Raw genomic sequence first — 20,391 nt, forward strand, 5'->3', positions numbered from 1 at the left:
GTTTCAATTTAAAATCATTACGTCTGTATGTCAGATAGACTGATGCTTTTCTTGTTTTAGATTAAAGTGCGATTATAACACTGTTGTAAAGCACTATATATCTCTTCTACAACGTCGTTTATTCAAGTCCATGTCAGACATATAAACAAATAGAAGACGACGTGAACGAGTGTGATTCTCACACTTTTTTGTATTACATTTATGTAAAGGTAAAAAACACATTTTAAACATAGGTAAAGTGTCTTAACAACCTATGTGCATGGTTCACATAAATAGCTTTAAAACGTTTATAAAAGCTATCAAATCTACAGCACCTTTTTTTTCTTAATCAGTGCACTCTAACTAGTCTGTTTAAAATACTTAAAAATCGGATTATTTTTGCATTAATGTTTGAATGCAGTTAACATTACATGCCTGAAACATTGTTATAAACATTTATTCACCCACCCCTATGAAATATTTTTCAATATTACACAAATCACATGCTCAACAGGAATTTTCTGAAGATTGTGAGAAAATAACTTAAATTAAATAAATAAATTCTCTCTTTCCCCCCTTTTACTGTCAATGATATTATGATATTGATTGACAAGGTCAAGGTCACTTTAAAAGTTCAATCCTGTTATCCAAATTATTGATGTGAAACAAATAACTCATTAAAAAAATTAAGTAAAATTGTCCTTATTAGACTGTCCTTAATGTCCTCATGCCATTCACATGAATGCTAGTTAATTATATTTTGTGTATTTGATAATTCTATGCTAAAAACCCTTAACCCTGTTATAAGATTTTTCCAAGTATTGTAATGAATATATTTCAATTAAAAAGTAATAATAATGTAATAATATTGGGGCAAACTGCTGTTTTCTAAGCATTATTAATGTTTAAATTTTTTTTTTTTTTTTTACCCACATCTGTAAATGTAATATCAGTAGAAAACAAATGGTACCCCAATCGTGGAATCACCTGGATGACCAATTTCAGAACCCTCTATGTGACCGAATATGGAGTTATACTTGACATTTTGCTATTTTAGATACAGTGTATTGGTCATCCTTTTTAAACATCTGCTGCTAAAGCTCCTTAAAAAACACTTTGCAACAAACTACACGCACGTTTAACTTTAATGACAAATAATTTAATAACATGATTAAAACACATAAAACCGATATAAAACAGGCATAAAACTACATTAGTACAATCATCTCTTAAGGTCAGCTTTCAGGGTCCTCTGCAGGCTGGCAATACTGGCATCTAAAGCTGCTAAGCCATTGCGGAACTCTTGCTCGTCGCGTGTGTTAAACGTAGAAAAGGAGTTCACGCACCAGTCTGAATCTAAAGATTTTATATCACAGGATGAAAAGGTGTTCTCATATGCTGATGGCCTTCCTGTGTATACTGATGCTTCTCCCATATGCAGACGTCGCCGTGCATGCTGGGATTGGGATTGCGACTGGTCTGCAAGATTAACAGCACCCTCACTGGGCTGTTTCAGCTGTAAGCTCACACCATCAGGACATGGGAGGTAATCTGTACAATGATCCTCATGCAGAGCTGGGAGGCCATTTGAGATGCCAAGTTTATTAAACGCAAGTCCGAGGAACTTCAGTCCGACGTGACCGTTTCCATGAACTGGAGAGTGTTTCTGGGGAACTGGTGCAAGCTGCACCGTTGCCGTTTCTCGTAGCGGAACAAAAGCTGCTTCGCTCTTCTCTACTTCCTGACTCACACTCCCAACTGCCATGTTCTTTAGTGATGTGTGTACATCTGAGCTTTTAGGGGAACGCTCTTGTCTGCATTTCCACTGGCCAGGGGAAGAGCGAGACAGTTTATGGGATTGAGGGTGAGCTGGGTGAGGTGGCGAGCTGTGTCCAGAGTCCTCTAGAGTCTCAAGGTAGGCCTTAACGGAGTCTGTGACTCGGTTGGCCACAGTAGGCTCTCGCTGCTGATTCTCATACAGATCTAGAACACTCTTAGTGAGCTGAGCCGCAGGAGGTCTGGAAACATCTGTCTGAGCAGGATGGCAGGGGATGGGGCTTTTCTGAAGATTTCTATGTGTAGACAAATGTGTAAAAAAAAAAAATGTACATTTAAAAAAATGAAGGCTTCAATACGTGCAGTAAAACACACGCCCTTATTCTATAAAATATTTATAATTACATAGGTGTCAAATTTGCCTGTACCGCACTTCACCATACCTGATTATCTCCTGTAGTTTTGTGATCTCTGCCTCCTTCTGCTGGAGGCTCTGTGTCAGTGCAGTGTTCTCCCTCTCAGAGTCTTCCAGCTTAGCCTGGCAGTTTCGCATTTGAGCTAATGCCTCACTCACATCTAAATATGAATGATACAAAAAAAGTGATTTTAATACTCTAAAGGCATGTGCACACCAAAATGGACACAATTTATTTATATAACATTGGAAATAAATATACATACAATTTGTGAGCAAGGAAGATCACCATATACGTACATCAGTACAGCACTTTAAATAACTGCTAAAAAACAAAGTCTAGCGACATACATTATTATTTCATTTCTTTAAAAAAATGGAGGCATGTCACATATACCAACCACAGCACTGTGGAATTCTCTATTCAAGAACAAAGAAAATCCTGTTGTTTTTTTTACCCATGCGTATACGACTTGTCTCTAACTCGCACTGCTCTTTGGTCTGTTGCAGGTCGTTCTCTCGGTCCTCTACAGCCTGCTGTAGTTTCTGGTTCTCCTGCTGAAGGTTCTCCAGCTCTCTATAGCGGTCATTTAACTGAGTCTGAAGTGTGAGGTTTAGCGACTGAAGCGAGACCACTGAAACACACAAATACACAAGCTCTGACTGTGTGGCTTACAAACAGTAAGACCGAGTAACATCATAAACAAGACAAAAGCTAGATTGTTTCATTTTCTTTGCATATTTGACATTTTTAACTGATTGACTGTTAATTTCATTGTAGTTATTCAATTAACATAACCTTCTCATCCATCTATCCATTTTCTGTACCTCTTATCCTACACAGGGTCACAGGAGAGCCTGGAGACTATTTCAGGGAACTCAGGGCGTGAGGCGGGGGGACACCCTGGACACGGTGCCAACCTATCGCACTCACACACTATGGACAATTTGGAAATGCCAATCAGCCTACAGCGCATGTCTTTGGACTGGGGGAGGAAACATGAATACCCAGAGGAATCCCCCGATGCACACGGAGAACATGCAAACTCCGAGAGGTGATTCGAACCCCCAACCCTGGAGATGCGAGGCAAATGTGCTAACCACTACTGAAAATGATTTCATGCTGCTGCAGCATCTCAATCTTGATGAAATCCGATGTGAAGCTTTAGAAGGTGTTCTTACATTCTAGATTGCAGTCCACCGGTCTTGCCTGTCTTTCTGCTCTCTCCCGTTCCTGTAACTGCTGATTCAGTATTCTCAGACGCCTACAGAACAAGACACACACATCAGCATTTAAGGTATTTCAAGTAAAAATTCAATCAAAAGTGCAGTATGTAAAGTTTAAAAGTGTTTCTAAGACTGAGAAAATTTATAATATTGCCATTCAGGCTGTTTAATTTTTTCCAGCTCAGCTCTGCCTCTTTTCCTTAAAAGGCAATACATGAAGTGAGGTTGGCTGTGCAAAATGTAAAGGTTTGCCAGTCTTTTTTATTGTAATTCACCTCGCTAAAGTCCACTATGCTCCTAAAGCATGTATGATCAGTAAATATTAGAACTTTATTACTGTGCTACATGGTGCAGAGTGAGTGCTACTAACCTGCGGAGCTGCACGTTCTCACTTCTGAGTGGCTGCAGTGCGAGGGCAAGCTCAGCCTGAATGTTGGTGCTGCCCACCATGGCGGGGAGCAGGGAGATGCTCTGCTCTACCTCTGAGATAAGACGAACCGCCTCACTGTCTACGGGGAAGAGGAACAACCACTCAGACATCATTAAAACTGTAGCATTAAAAAACAAATCAGTGAGTCTGTGAGAGACCAAGCGGTTCAGTTAGTGAGTTAGTGAGTCAATGAATCAGTAATTCAATTAGTGAGTCAATGAGTCAGTAATTCAGTTAGTAAGACAGTGGTTCGGTTACTGAGTCAATGAGACAGAGATTCAAGCACTATTCTTTTTCAAGGACTATACAATAGATGTCATCCAAACATATTCTTTATTTCTTTATTCCTTATTGCTATCAACTAAAACAAATAGATTTTAAAAATTCAGTTTGTTTTATTTTATAATTTTTTTTTAAAGAAATGTTTTACATGAGTAACTCCTAAAATAAAAAAAATGTAGCAATAAAAACCACTTTTTTTTTTTTTTTTAACAGCATTTTGCTGTAGTTGCTAAGACTAACCCTGGGTTTTAAATACAGTTTGCAATTACTTTTGAATATTGTCCGCAGAATACTTCTATAGGCAGTACTGGCCACTCTCTTCTATGGAAAGTAGCTCAAGTTTGTCCAAAAAGTTGCTAGATATGCCGCTAGTGCTTTTTTGAAAAAAAGTGGCTAAAGGGGTCTGAAAAGTGGATCGAAGTGGTCTCTGTTAAAATGAGCAAGTGAATAGCGGGAGGAGGGGGAGGGGCTACAGCAGGGAGTCATATTTTGAGTGAAAGGATTGTATTCGTGTTCTATCGAAAATAAACACTCTATTTAGCGATTTCATATTTATTGACATTTTATAATTCAAACACTTTTAAGGTTTTCCAGTACTTAAATTTCAAAAAGCCAAATTCAAGCAACTTGTACTAACCATATTGAATTAGTGATTCAATGATCCAGTGCGGCAATGAATCAGTCAATGCAATCAGGCAGTAAGGGAGTCAGTCAGTCATTAGTCCCTCATACACTAAATCTGTTAGTGAGTTGCTCAATCAAAGAGTCAAAGAGTCAAGAGTCAAGAGTCAAATAGTCAGCTGCTCAGTGAGTCATTTGGTCAGTGAGTCAGTCAGTCAGTCAGTCAATTAATCATTCAGTGAACCATTTAGGACGTCAATGTAGTAGGGGTTTGGTCATTCAGTGAGGTACACGGTCAGTGAGGCAGGGAGTCCGTGAGGCAGGAAGGGTCAGTCTGTGGGGTAAACAGACAGTGGGTTGGTGAGGTAGCGTCAGTAAATCAGTCAGTGAGGTAGGGGTTCAGTAAATCACTTGGTGAGGTGCCTCACTCACTCACTATCTGCCTCACTGTCTGCTACTGACCCCAACCTCACCAAGTGATTTACTGAACTGATTGTCTGCCTCACTCATTCACTATCAGTGAGTCAGTCAGTGAGGTAGGGATTCAGTAGATCAGTGAATGAAGTAGGGAGTCAGGGAGTCAGTGAGTTAGACAGTGAGATACACAGCCAGTGAATTAAACATTCAGTGAGTTAGACAGTAAAGTAGACAGTCAGTGAGTCAGTTAGTGAGGTAGGGATTCAGTGAGTAGGTTGGTGAGGTAGGGGTCAGTGAGTTAGCTTGTGAAATAGGGGTCAGTGATATAGACAGTGTGACAGATGGTGAGTGAGTGAGGTAGATAGTCAGTGAGTAAGTCAGTGAGGAAGGGATTCAGTGAGTCAGCTTGTGAGGTAGGGGTCAGTGACAGACAGTGAGACAGACGGTGAGTGAGTGAGGTAGGGAATCAGTGAGTCAGTGAATGAAGTAGGGAGTCAGTGAGGTAGGGATTCAGTAAGTCAGTTAGAGATAGTGAGTCGGTTAGCGGGTCTGTTTGGCAGGCTGAGAAACGTACAACAGTACTGAAATAGCTGAAACAGCTGAAACAGCAATTTCACACCACTCACCTTGATTAGCTACCAGCGCCTTCAGCTCTCCTAACAGGTATTTGACAGTCATCACCTTCCTGGCTGTCTTTACAGGGCTCCCTGACTTGCTGTTGTATTTCAGCATCACAGTATGCTTGTCTATGCTGGTCTGACAGCTTGTGTCTCTGACTGGCATGGTATCCACTCTGTCCAGCTCATCGTCTTCACTCATGCAGTCCCCACTCTCCTCTGATGAAGACGACACACACTCTCCAGACGAAAGCTGTTGATCCTGTGAACTGTCGCACACCAGGATGTGGGTGGCGAGGGGTACCGGTGTGTGGCTTTGTGCTGACACTGGAGAAGAAGGGCAGCATTGAGGTCCACTATGTGACTGTAGGGTGCTGCTCTGTCCACCTGAACCTGCATGAGGTGCATTTATAACAGGACTGGAGGGTTTAAGCTGCCCCGGTTGTACAGCCGACACAGCTGTGGAGACTGCAGGCTGCAGCTGGACAGCTGGAGCTACAGAAAAAGACGCTGTGTACTGGGTGGGTGAAACTGTAGCACTTAAAGCTCCGTGTTGAGTTGATGGTGCCACAGAGGCTTCAGTCCACTGCTGAGGGAAGTGATGCATCTCTCCATCTGCTCCTCTGTGAGACTGTAGAGATGTAGGAGACACAACGGCAGAAACAGAATAGAACCTGACATTGACTGACGGATGAGGAGAGAGAAATTGACAGCACAGATCGAGCATTTGAGTCTCTTAGTAATTAATTAATGGTGTTTGACGTTTGGGATGTTGGTGTGCAGAATCATACCGTTGGACTGTGAGCTGATGTGGGTCTGTGAGGACTGAGTGCTGGGGTGGAGGTGGTCAGACGGCAATTAAACACAGTGGAGGGTTGCGGTCCTGCAAAACCAAAATACACACATCCGAATATTTAATACACCCTGTGCTATGTCGTCATGTATTTTATTGGATTATACCGCTATCTTCTAGTTGACCTTGAATGATAATGATTGGAATTCTTTTCATCCTAGTGTAATTATTTCAAACAACCCCGAAAATGTAACTCTGTGCACACATGCACACGCAGTGTAATTTTATAGCAGCTAAAAATACACACTCTGTAAAATAATCAATCAGGAAACAATGCTATAGATTCACTAATCCGAGACATTCATGGCTACCTCCTCGCATGTGTACGTGCTGTTTTCTAACCTGTGGGTGGAAGACTGCTGCCTAGAGGAAAGCTGTGCGGCTGAACACACTCCACTTGTGTCACAGAGGTCCCTCCCTGCCTCACTCCTGATCCGATGACAACATCGACAGCAGGGGGCTGCTGCACACCACGGACACATGGCTGCCTTCTTAAGCCTGCATAAGTCTGTGAGGGTAAGATGGTCTTCTGGACCAGAGCTACAGAAAGGATACATGGCAAATCTTTGGTTTACAGTTCCAATATTTGCAATAAAAAAAACAATTATTTCAACAGTGATGTGTGCGCAACATCACCTGGTCTCTTGTTTGCGTGTGCGGCTGCGCTTGCCTTCTTCCCGACCCTCTTTCTCTCTGTTTCATTCTTGCCAAGTGCTGTTTTCTTTTTGGCAGGAGCCGCCTTTGAGATTTGCGACTTCGTCTTGGGGTCTGTTGGGTAGATAACATACACTATACATGTTAAAGACGCAAAAAGACATGCAACAAACGCACGTACTGATCACTGGGTACCTGTTTTTTCAGCTTGAAGTATATCGCTGAGCAAAGCCGCACATCGATCCAGGCCTTCGTTTATGGTTGTGACCTGATTGGCACATTTCACGAAGAAATGAAATTAAGGTATGTCCATATGGATAATGATGTTAATGTACATAATTAAACAGCTCCTACTGATAAAATTACCTGGTCTTCTGAATCTGTGGAGTAAAGAGAATATGAAGGGCCAAGATGTAGAGGTCTTCCAGCAACCCTGCAATACAGGTTCAAAAATTCTGTTCGAGACATGTCATATATACATATAGGATGGTGTCAGTGAAAGCTAGGATTGTGTGTGTGTGTGTGTGTATATGTGTGTGTGGGGGGTTACTTTTTCCTGGTCACCTGTCCTCGGCCGGATCCCGTCAACCTACCGGATGACACCACCTACCAGTGACACACATGCATAAGGATGCAGTCACAACAGTGACCGGGTTTGTGACTGATATGAAACCGACTTATATTAACATTCACAATTTGTAATGTTCATACCATTATCTTCCAAGGTTTATTTTGTAATGAAATTCAGAGTGGACTTTTTTTGTTTAAACTTTTCACTTGGTTTAACAGTTTCCTACATAACCCCCAATATTTGTGTTTACTTCGAGTATGACTTTAGCCAGATTAAGGTAATCAATAATCGCTGTTTACATTGTAGTTTCTTAATCAAAGTATTGTCTTAATCGGGTTAATATCGGATTATTGTTGTCCATGTAAACGTCCTGAATGCTGTTTACCTGCTGATAGCGTTGACTTTGATTTAGCCCTCGTTTAATCTGTGCCTACAGAAAGCGATGCAGCAGTGCTTTAGTCCTTTAGTTAGAATTCTCAATAATATAACGTAAATGGAAAATGGTGAGTGAGAAAATATGCTTTTGTTGGGGTTTTTTGTGTTTGTTTGATTGATTTTTAGAAGCTAACGGCGAAACATAAAGGTTATCCATTTTTATTCTCCGTTACAAGGCCATTACAACCGCGCAGACGATAACAAAGTCGCCCTATGACGTCACCGCGGGACACAATCACTATCGTCTCACATGAATAACGTTCAACAAGCATCATCCAACAAATTAGCAACACCCCATTACAAATATTTTACAATAAATATATTTCATGTATGTCAGTTGTGGCGCTGAGTATTACCTTGTGTCTGGGTGTCACGTGCCTTGCCATATATGCGGCTAATCTATAGCCAGCTAGCAAGAAGTGCACTCCTGTCAATCACGATATTGACTTCGTCTAAAGACTCACGGATATTTTTCTCAGAATATAAGATGTTTACTATATCTAGTGACACCAACGATTGTTAAAAAGAGTGTCACTTTAAAGTGGTTCAACAACCTCCACAGCCGTCAGCTGCTAGGAGAAGTTTGTTGTTTTAAACGGAATACAACGACGCGCTCGACCAATAGAAATGCGACAACCTTTACTCCCCGAAATCATTAGTGCATTCTATGTGACGTCATCCGAATCCTTTCGACTATTCGGTAAAATGCTCGTCAATCATAAAAACAGTACCCAATAGCGATATGGGCGTAGTGATTTCCGCTTGAGGTGTTGAAAGCGTAACTATAGAAACGCGACTCCCTTATTTTTCTTTCGCGGCTTCTCAACCTGTTATTCCCGCGAGTCAGTTTATTTTCCACACATCACTTTTATTATTATTATTATGATTATTATTATGATGATGATGATTATTATTATTGGTGCACAATGAAGCAAGATAACAGGCCAAAACAAAACACTAGACATACAGATTTATGCTATATTATTATTATTATTATTATTATTATTATTATTATTATTATAGAATATGTATAATCGCATTCACAACATTTGAAGTGATTTTAATTTGAGGCATTTTGATTTGTTTGCTATTAATATCTTCTAGATTTCACGCTGAGGGTAGGCAAACTTAGACCCTTGTCTATAATAATTGCAAATATAAACATTTTATGAAATGGGAATATATGGCATATACCAATATCAGAAATGCGTAGTGTGAAAGCAATTACTGAACATTCATATTGTTCTGTGGTTTGGTTTGGTTTTTTGCCTAATTGAGACTTTGTATAGCCTACAGCCAGTGTCCAGCCTTCATTTATCTCAGGTGCACGTTAGAGCTGTGACACCTTCAAGTCAAGTTAAGTCACTGTCATTTCAACTATATACAGCTGGTACAGTACACAGTGAAATGAAACAACATTCCTCCAGGACCATGGTGCTACATAAAACACCACACTAACTACATGAGACGACACAGAACTAAATAAACCTACACATTTTTACATAAAGTGCACGTGCAAAATTGTGCAAACAACACAAGACAGTACAGAAACTACTAAAACAGGACAACAGGCACAGTGAGATACAGTGTAACCCGGATCATTACACAGTTCTAGTATGGAAGTGTCAGATATAACAGGTAGTTCAAAAGAATAATAATATAATAAAAATGCTGTGAATGTAAATATAACATGCTATGACATAGTATTCAGCAGATAAGCTTATATGGACATAGCAGTTATTGCAGTAACAGGCAGATAGAGTGTATAATAGTGACAAGAAATTAAATATGATAATAAAAAAGTATCAATATAGTTAGCAGCAAAAATGCAATTGCTCAGGATGCTCTCAGCAGTTCCTCTGTAGAACGTGGTGAGGATGAGCGAGGGGAGATGGGTTTTTTTCAGCCTTCTCAGAAAGTTGAGGCACTGACACCTTCACCACTCCGTTGCTCTCTTCACTAAGGAGAAATCACACAGAAGATCTGACCTGAAATCGTCTCATCGAAGGACTGACTCATTGATGATTCATCTATGAACAAATCATTTTTGTTCCTTCGTCTTTTGTTGCCTTTTTGTTCTCCGGATCATTTGTTCCTTTGTGCTCAAGCAGTCGTCACACAAACAAGACAAAAAAGCAAAATACTGTTTCCAAATGTGTGAACGGTCACAATTGATAAAAAGCATAGTGCAACTTCTTTCAAAACCTAAAAGTACACTTTCTAAGATTATTTGCTGCATCATGAACTTTCCAGGTAAGTCAGCACTTTGATGATGTCCATGTGAGACACATCTCCATCCATCGCTGCTATAGGTATGTGTACAGGTCTGCGTGTAGGACTTGATTGGCAGACATGTGATTTACAGCTGGTGTCAGAGTTCATAATGTAGCAAGCATGGATCATAGCATTTTTAATGGTTTGTGAAAAAAGGGCATATATTTAAAAGATTAGGCCTAGTTATTCTACAGTGTATTTTAATGAATATGACAAAAAAAAGATAAATCCTCTTAGAAATCATGTTAAGGTAGCTTATGTCAGCTAGTTGGCTATCAAAATATGTGAAATACAGTATGCAACAGTATATATGATTACCAGAGACTTCTTTACTTTCTTCCAGCTTTCATATTTGGAATCCTACATATTCCTACATATGTGCTTAAAGACACGCCCACTCAACATGCTCTCATTTCTATATATGGACTTAATGACACGCCCACTGATCAATCTCCTAAAAGATCTTACAGAACATGGAGACGCTGGAGAAGATGATTCTGCTAGAATCTTTTTCTCCACTGGAGGGGGACATTTCACTGTCATCTTTATTTATTACAATTGAACTCATTTTGTAAAATGTCATTGTAAAATTACAAACGTTCTACCTCATGGATATATTCGAACGTAAATTCAAAGACTTTCTCATATGTGTACATTTTTGTCCTCTGTCATGTAGCCTATAGTTTATTCAGTCTAGATTTGTTTGCAGTAAAAATCTGATCTTGTTTCCAGTGAAGAAAAAAAGAAGCTGACTATGAATGACAGGAAGCTGGGATTTCCTGGTGAGCTTCGCTTTGCAGTATTTAACTTCTAGGAACAACAAAACCGTTTAAAAGTTCACAAGCATGCCAGAGAAAGTATCAAGGGGGCGGGGCGACCGGGAGGAGGGGAGTTAATAGACAAGGACACGCCCACAAAACGTCCTTAATATACAATACTGTATACTATAATATACTAAACTGTTCTTTTTCATTTCGCTGTGGTGGTACCATCAAGGGTACATATTTTATACCTTTATTTTACCTGGAAATGTTCATGCCATGTACATTTAAAGCTTTACCCTAAAATCAAGTCCAATTATGTAACCTATGTAACCATTTAATCATTCATAGCCACAGCTGGAGGTGAAAGATACATATTAAAGTTACAAAATATGTACTTATGAGTGTACCACCCCAGTGACATGTAAAGTTGCAGCTTAGTAGCTTCATTTTTTTTCTGAGAGCATACATGCTTGACTCTTACCAGAGACCAAAGAGTTTTCATTTCTGCCTATTTTTGTGGTACCCATGTTCAGTATTGAATTTATTTGTGATGTCACACTCCACAGTAGTGTAGTTAATGGCTCATATGAAAGCAGACAGTTTAATAATTTAATAATTTGCAGTTTTTCATAAGTATAAATTTTTTACCTAGCCTACTAGGTTTAAATGTTATAATGTTATTGTGGCAGTTGTGTACAGTGTTTTACTATCAAAAAACAGCTTTATTTGTGCTGTCTGTTTCTATCTCTTTACCAATGTTATTGTGGAGAGGTGTGAATTGTTTACCCAGCAGGGGGCTCAACCCCCATACACCCCCCCCCCACCCCCCCGCCCTGCTGAGCAGAGTCATGATACTCTAGACACAGAAACCCAACAGTGTCCTGACTCATCTTATAATAGACTTTCAGTGATAAAAGAATTGTTTTGTTTATACTGATTTTGAATGCCAGTGTACTGCTAGAAAGGGTTACATTCAGTCACAGAAAATTATTATTATTATTATTATTATTATTATTATTATTATTATTTGGACTCTGGAACTCCGATGTTTCCAGGTGACAGCTTTGTATATTTAAGATTCTTCTTCTTCTTCTTTAAATTTTTAAAAAATTTATTAATTAAATCAGACAGCAAATGCTTCATTAGTAAAAAAAAAAGTTAAGAAATCTTTTTGGAAGAACTACTAAAAAAAATTCCAACCTATATCTATTTGTTTAAGAAAACATGCTAAAACTTAAACATGCCAATTTGGAAATGTTATTGGCTTTGGAAATGTTCTATAGCCTAATATTAATTCTTTTTTTTTCTTTTTTCTTTTTTTTTTAAATATTAAAGAGAACTTTGCGTTTAAAAAAATTGTTTTTCTTTTATGAATAATATTTAACAGACAATTTAAACCCATAATGTTCATGGTGCACTGATGGTTCAGTGACCCTAAGTTGAAACAATAACCACATGGGAACGTTGTGATAACTTTTTTTTTTGTGCTTGCTGGCAACTGGCCCATTATCCTGGTCCAAAAAGCCTCCGATGCTCTATGAAGCATTGAGGAAGTCAAGAGGGAGCGTATTGATGCTGAGTGGGGGAGTCGGCCTCTCTCCACACACACACACACACACACACACACTTATGCACACCCCATTATTAGGAGCCGCTTGAGCGTGCATCTCTGGACGTTTTCACGGCATTCAAGCGACAGTATTTTGACTTCTATATTTTTAAGTCTAATTATTAATTTATTATTATTATTATTATTATTATTATTATTATTATTATTAATATTATCATTATTATTAGGTTATTATTATTTGGACTGTGGAACTCGGGGAGCGATCATCCGCGCGCTCTTCCCGTCTACCCCGAAACGAACAGAGGAGCGCGCGCTGCCATTGTAGCCCATCGGTAACGGGAGAAGCACCGTTAGCGCGCGCGTTAGTGCACAAAAAGATAAGGATGTGTGCATGAGGAATTGAGCGATTGAGGTTTGGTCTGCGTCGTTCAAATCGTTGTTAACGGTTGGGATTTGTGTGAGTGGAACAGCAGCAGCAGCCTGTCACACAACAATAGCGCCCGGTGAGGCGCTGCTTTCTGTAGTAAAGGAAAAAAAAAGGAGAGAAAAAAAAGAGAAAGACAGGAGGGACGGAGGAAACCGCGGCCACCGAGAGCTCCCAAATGGGCTGCACAACATAAGCGTGTGTGTAGAAATCCGCTCTGCTGTTTATACTTGTACAGAAGGAGAAAAAACACCATGAATTCTGCCGAGGTTGCTGAGGAAGGACCGAATGAGCCGGATACGGACCCGTTTTTCAAGACAGGTGGGCTGGGTGTATCTATCTATCTTTCTATCTATCTATCTATCTATCTATCTATATCTATATATATATATATATATATATATATATATATATATATATATATATATATGTGTGTGTGTGTGTGTGTGTGTGTGTGTGTGTGTGGTGTCTTTTGTCCAGTTGAACCCAAAGAGTGACCATTACACAACATTACACATAATGCTTTTGTTGAAATTACATTAAGAGATGAGGTGTGATGATTGTGGACTTCTCACTACCAGTGTGTGTGTGTGTGTGTGTGTGTGTGTGTGTGCGTTAATGATAATGATCTATATTTGATATGTAGAAGATTTCATGGCACTCCCTGTGCTGTAAATCTCACCACGCTACCCTCCTACATGGCTACAGAAGAGGTAACAGCCATGTTCCTCCCACATGCTCTCTTCCTGATGATGCTGGATGGAGTCTGTAGACTTACAATGCTCTGGAATGCCGTCCGTCCGTCTGTCCATCCGTTTATCTTTACTGCACATGAAACGCGCTCTACAGGCCACTACACGTTCTGTCCCTGTCGTTGGTCGTTGGTTTCTGTGCACTCTCTGCACCTGCTACTTCACTATTGAGGTTGTGCTCCCGCACGCCGGGAGTGGCTGCCTTTTGTCGGCCATGACATTGATGCATGTTTCCCAAGCCTGTTGATTCACGCTGAACAGCGATGACCTCCTCGATCATCACTTCGTCTAGAATTGTAGCTCAGAATTTAGTGTAAGGGATTTTGGTTTGTCGTTGATGGTGTCCAATGGATACCAATATCAAACCTCTGGTAATCCTGAGCCATGGTAAATCATGTGACTCCTCAGTCAATATCACAAACATTCATGGCTTACCATACATCAGTGGATTGCTTCATTCAAACTCTAGTTTTTTAGTGACCTCATGATGAAACTGTAAGCCTTAACACTGACCTAGTTCTCTACATTGCACCCAACAGATGCTTGGGCTTGGGTCATTGGGTATCCCTTTTAATCAAACACCCTAAGCTCTCTGGATAATACACATTCTCCTTGTCTGTTTACAAATGTGTATGTTTGAGTGTGTATTCGAATATGGTTGTCAGTGTAGTTAAGGTATAGCTTGGACCAATGTGTGTTATGCGTATACAAATGTGTATGCTATATCATCAGTCCTTACCGGATGGTACATACAGCAGTAGGGATACATCAATACTGATACTGATATCAGGAATTGGTCTGATTTCATGCTCATTTACTTGTTCTGGTACTCGTAAGAAAATTCTCTGATACCGCAATACTATGTAATTTAAGCCTAGTGTACATTGTGTTAATGAACAGACGATACAATTCAAGTCACCTGATAAAACTTGCCATTTAAACTGTGAGTTTTATGTTAAAGACGTTATGGTGTTTAAATAGAGAGTGTGACGGTTGTATGCAGATCTGTCAAGCTGGATACAAGCTGGATTTATTCGAAAACTAGGAGCGTTTACACATGAAATGTGGTATGCGTGAAAATCCAGCTAGTTCAGAAAAACATTCATATCTTATAAGAGCGTGTGGGTTTTTGTCAATTTACATTTTGCAAAATGACAAATTTAAGAGGACTCATGAATGTGGTCGGCCTCAGATTGTCTAGCTACTGCGATTTTGTATATGGATTACACTGTCAGGTTTAAATCACTTGTTTATTTTAATTACACAAATTGTGTGAAAGATTTTTCTGCAAAACTCATATCAATGACATGAAAGAAACTCCATAAATTACTGCAAATAAGAGTAGCCGTTCAGTCAGTTAGAGCAAAAGTACTTCTTTTTTATCGGCTGCAGTGGCTCAGCTGCATTACTGGAAGATTTAGCACACAACGCACTTGTGTGTTGAGTGCACAAGAGGTGCATTTTCATCATTTAGTTGTCATTTTGTTGTTTTCAGCTCACAGTGAGTGTTGCCTTTTCTGGAGTTTATGGGTGGGGCTAAATGTAAATCAGCTGTGCTATGAACACGCTTGTTAATTTAAGGCCGAGTGGCGTTTATCAACATACTGTATGTACATGAGCATGAGGAAAATCATCAACTTTTGACATTTTTTGGACATTTAGGAGGAACTAAAAGTTTGGTTTGGCTACGAAAACATTTACATGCATCTCAAGGAAAAGATTGACAAATGAGGCCCGGTGGGTGTAGTAGATGTAGTCTCTGTAGCTGTGCATGTACTGTATTTGTGTGTGTGTGTGTGTGTGTGTGTGTGTGTGTCTGTACACACCTAGTAGCTTTACTTGAGCATGCATTTTCATATCTGCTCATGCTGCTGTCCTGGAAAAGCTCCTACACCCACCTGTGAGGCTGAACGTTGCAGAAATCAGGGGGCCTATAATACACAGTGTGTGTTCATCAGATGAGCTTGTTCACAGCACGAAACATAAGCAGGCGCTTCAGGGCTGGGCTTGCATTCACCACACGTCTAGAATCAGTCGTTTGTTCATGTTTAGTGATCTCGGTTAATCCTGATCCAGAAGTAGTAACCATAGAGAGAGAGATAGATAGATAGATGGAGAGAGAAAGATTCAGAACTTGTAAACGTGTAAATGTTGGCAGTTTCAGTGATTCACATTATTGGAGTGGACGTGTCAGTGCAGAATCAGGTCAAACGTGTAAACAACATATAATTGTTTTTTTTCCTCCTCCTGAAAAGCAGCTTTGAGGCTGCTGAGTGTGTTTTTCTGGATCAGTAGATCACTGTCAGTGTTTGAGGATTGACGGACACTCAATCACTTTAGTCAGTACAGACAAATACAGACAGACAGGGGTTTAAACTCAGTGTGTGTGCATGTGTGCACTGTGCGTTATGCTTTTTTTGCACAGAAAATCCAAAATAAAAGATTTTTTTCTGTGTTCTTGATTGTGGCGAGCCTCCATTAACACAGATACATACTTCTGTTTAACATGAGGATGCACTGACACAGTACTGATCATGCGTTTCCTTTGTATTCATAACGTCTTGAAAAAAAAAATCCAATGGAGCGCTCATCTAAGTCGGAATTCCCACACAATTCCCAAAATTCTCTGACATAAACACACCTGACATCTAAATGGTGGTGCACATGGTGAACACTGAACATAACTTCCTTTGGATCTATTTTAAATGTTTAAAGTATGATGTACAGTATATTTATACCATTGTGAATTTAATTGTTGATTCATTTACAAAAACAGGTCGCAGGTTTATATCAATAAATATTCATATTTAATACAACTCTAATATGTTAGTGTTTCTATAGTAACAACGTACACAGGGACTTTGTAATTGTTTTCTTTTTTGTCAGGAGACAAAAAAAGCATTTTTGGAAGGAGTCTCCAGTGTCAGTGCTTTGTAACAGTCAGGTAAACGTGTAACTTTTAGTGTTGGTAAACGTGTAACTTTTAGTGTAGGTAAATGTGTAACTTTCAGTGTAGGTAAATGTGGAAATTTTAGTGTAAGTATACATGTAACTTTTAGTGTAGGTAAACGTGGAACTTTTAGTGTAGGTAAATGTGGAAATTTTAGTGTAGGTAAACGTGTAACTTTTAATGTAGGTAAATGTGGAACTTTTAGTGTAGGTAAACATGTAACTTTTAATGTAGGTAAACGTGTAACTTTTAGTGTAGGTAAACGTGGAAATTTTAGTGTAGGTGGGTGTAGGTAAACGTGGAACTTTTTAGTGTAGGTAAACATGGAACTTTTAGTGTAGGTAAACGTGTAACTTTTAATGTAGGTAAATGTGGAACTTTTAGTGTAGGTAAACATGTAACTTTTAATGTAGGTAAACGTGTAACTTTTAGTGTAGGTAAACGTGGAACTTTTTGTGTAGGTAAACGTGGAAATTTTAGTTTAGGTAAACGTGAAAATTTTAGTGTAGGTAAACTTGGAAATTTTAGTGTAAGTATACATGTAACTTTTAGTGAAGGTAAACGTGGAACTTTTTAGTGTAGGTAAACATGTAATTTTTAGTGTATGTAAAAGTGGAACTTTTAGTGCAGGTAAACGTGGAACTTTTAGTGTAGGTAAAAGTGAAACTTTTAGTGTAGGTAAACATGTAATTTTTAGTGTATGTAAAAGTGGAACTTTTAGTGCAGGTAAACGTGGAACTTTTAGTGTAGGTAAAAGTGAAACTTTTAGTGTAGGTAAATGTGGAACTTTTAATGTAGGTAAACGTGGAACTTTTAGTGTAGGTAAAAGTGGAACTTTTCGTGTAGGTAAACGTGGAACTTTTAGTGTAGGTGAACGTGGAACTTTTTGTGTAGGTAAACGTGTAAATTTTAGTGTAGGTAAACGTGTAAATTTTAGTGTAGGTAAACATGGAACTTGTATAGTGTAGGTAAACGTGTAACTTTTAGTGTAGTTAAACGTGTAACTTTTAGTGTAGGTAAACGTGGAACTTTTAGTGTAGGTAAACGTGGAACTTTTAGTGTAGGTAAAAGTGGAACTTATAGTGTAGGTAAACGTGGAAATTTTAGTGTAGGTAAACGTGGAAATTTTAGTGTAGGTAAACGTGGAACTTTAGGTTTTCCAAAACAGGAAAGCTGGTGAGAAGCTTGTGCTATAACCTAAGTGATAATTATTACTTGTTTCATGAATATTCCACAAAATTAAACATAATCATAAACGAATATAAAGTATGTGCCATTGTTAAATTAATAAATAATGTTATATTTAGGAAATGACTGTCGTATAAGAAGAATAAAATTAAGAGGAATATAATTAAGGTGATTTGTGCGATCAGTCTATACAGTCTAATGTTACTATATTCTATGTTTGTTATACTATATACAATACTATGTAATTTCATTTTGTCAGGCAGTTGATGGTGTAGGAAGACAAATAAATGTTTAAACATGAAAACATTGTCAAATATTGCTCATAATATATGCTCAAGTATGGTATATTTGCTCAGGATAAATGATACTTTTTGCTTTATACAAATAATTTCCACCGATTTTGCAGTAATCAACCACTGAAAGTCATTTAGATTGGAATTCAAATGTGATTTAATCTGGAGTATTGAATATTAAATATTTGATTTACAAGGACAATGGAGTGCAGCACGAGTATTTTTATTGGATCAATATTGACCTAAAACTTTGGGTCAGTGGGTTTCCCAGTACAATCCACTGCTGTTTATTTTTACATTTTCATTTATTCATTTAGCAGATGATTTTATCCAACGCGACTTGCAAATATTTAATCCATGACGGGTTTTTTTTAATGTAAAGAAGTTTAGCGATCTGATTATTAGCTGAGAGATAATATCAGGACGTCCTTATAGCAGTAATCAAAAAAAAGAAAAATTAAATTTCTACGAGGTATTCGATTATATTCAGAGCTCTGATATCATATTGTATGTACTGTATGTGTATACAGTATAATATGGAAACTGAAAAACAAACAAACAAATCCCTAGTTTTGCAATGTATGACTCTATAGTTAGTAGTTTGTCATTATGTGAGTGTTTTTCTGCTGTTAGTTTAATATTCATGTCACTGATATGCAAATTGTGATCGATTCCCTTGTCGCTCTCTTGAGATGTTGCTCTCGGGAGTTCAGAGATTACACCATTAATGCTGTCATGCATTTTGAGTTCATATTTATTCACCACTTTAGGCTCAATTTGCTGTATTTGCCAATTACGTAACAGGGGAAATAAGTTTATTTTACTCGAAGTAATTGAATTTGGCCATCACTCAGAGTTGCTGGAGTTGCCAGATATGTGGCCTGGAAACCCAAAAGGTTAAGCTGCTATATTTATATGGGCTTTTCCCATGGATTACCTACTACATGGGGTAAATGTGTCACAGACAGTAATCTGTTTTCTGAGGCTGTAAAGGCTGCAAATGCAAAACTGCACTGCCAAAGTGCTTCTGACGAACGAGTCAGCCAGATAATATCATCTATGGACCATTTTTTTGTGCTTTTGTATGCCTGAGGCACGGTGGTCCAGTGTGGAAAATCTCATTATCTCTCACTTACATGTTTACGCATTATGAGAAACGTGTCGAGAATGACTGTGTGTCTGTGTGTGGTTTTCCCCCGAGGGTGTCTGTTACAGAAGAGTCTCGAATTCCGAGACACAAGAAAATAAGAGTCCAAGAGTCAATGCACTAGGAAACATGCATCCCATGCCCTCTAAGGAAGCCACAGTTTCCTTAAACTGGATCATGTAAACACACAAGAGCATTAGTCAAAACCTGAATATGACTGAGGTTAGAGTTTGGTCCATTCTGTAATACACTGCAACAGATCCAGACTTGACTGCAGACATTGTAATGACTTGAATGAAGACTATTTGCGGAATGAACTCTCAGACAGTTTTTTTTTTTTTTTTAAAGATAAGGCACTGATAAATATTGTGGTCTGATTTTGAAATACACAAAAATCCTGATATTCGGATGGAGACCATTCTGGAAAACTGTATTGATATTGTTACAGAATTTCTGGAAAACATTCTTGTATTTTTCATGGGAAAATGTGTTCCAAGTTTGACAAATATCACTGAAATGCTCTAAAACCACCAAAATAGCTATGACATAATATATCTAATAACTATAACAATATTAATAACAATAAAAAAAACCCTCCATAATACTTTATAAAATAGTGCTCTGACAGTAGTTCCAGCTACAAGGTTTATATCAATGCACTCTAATATGTTATAGTTTCTATAGCAACTATTAATTCACATGGACATGCATGGTGTTAAGCCTAGTTTCCACTCGTAATTAGGCCTATGACT

At 38.6% G+C, this 20,391-nt stretch overlaps 2 protein-coding genes across 2 annotated transcripts in view; one reads left to right on the forward strand and one right to left on the reverse strand.

The window, feature by feature from the left end:
• Positions 1 to 911: 911 nt before the first annotated feature.
• ccdc14 (coiled-coil domain containing 14) lies at positions 912 to 8,922 on the reverse strand. Its single transcript, XM_053637218.1, has 13 exons — positions 8,634 to 8,922; positions 7,822 to 7,877; positions 7,638 to 7,704; positions 7,467 to 7,539; positions 7,254 to 7,385; positions 6,960 to 7,157; positions 6,556 to 6,647; positions 5,774 to 6,395; positions 3,768 to 3,906; positions 3,353 to 3,435; positions 2,629 to 2,805; positions 2,199 to 2,331; positions 912 to 2,051 (listed from the first exon to the last, which is right to left on the reverse strand). Exons 1-13 carry the CDS (start codon positions 8,661 to 8,663, stop codon positions 1,202 to 1,204), a joined length of 2,652 nt encoding a protein of 883 aa, XP_053493193.1. The 5' UTR covers positions 8,664 to 8,922; the 3' UTR covers positions 912 to 1,201.
• A 4,174-nt stretch (positions 8,923 to 13,096) lies between these two features.
• kalrnb (kalirin RhoGEF kinase b) overlaps positions 13,097 to 20,391 on the forward strand; it is an 88,720-nt gene continuing 81,425 nt past the window's right edge. The window contains exon 1 of the mRNA XM_053637230.1: positions 13,097 to 13,630. Coding sequence (XP_053493205.1) covers positions 13,564 to 13,630 — 67 coding nt within the window. The 5' untranslated portion in view covers positions 13,097 to 13,563. The remainder of the gene's footprint in view (positions 13,631 to 20,391) is intronic.

The sequence above is a fragment of the Ictalurus furcatus genome, chromosome 12 (assembly GCF_023375685.1).
Source record: "Ictalurus furcatus strain D&B chromosome 12, Billie_1.0, whole genome shotgun sequence".
NCBI lineage: Eukaryota > Metazoa > Chordata > Actinopteri > Siluriformes > Ictaluridae > Ictalurus > Ictalurus furcatus.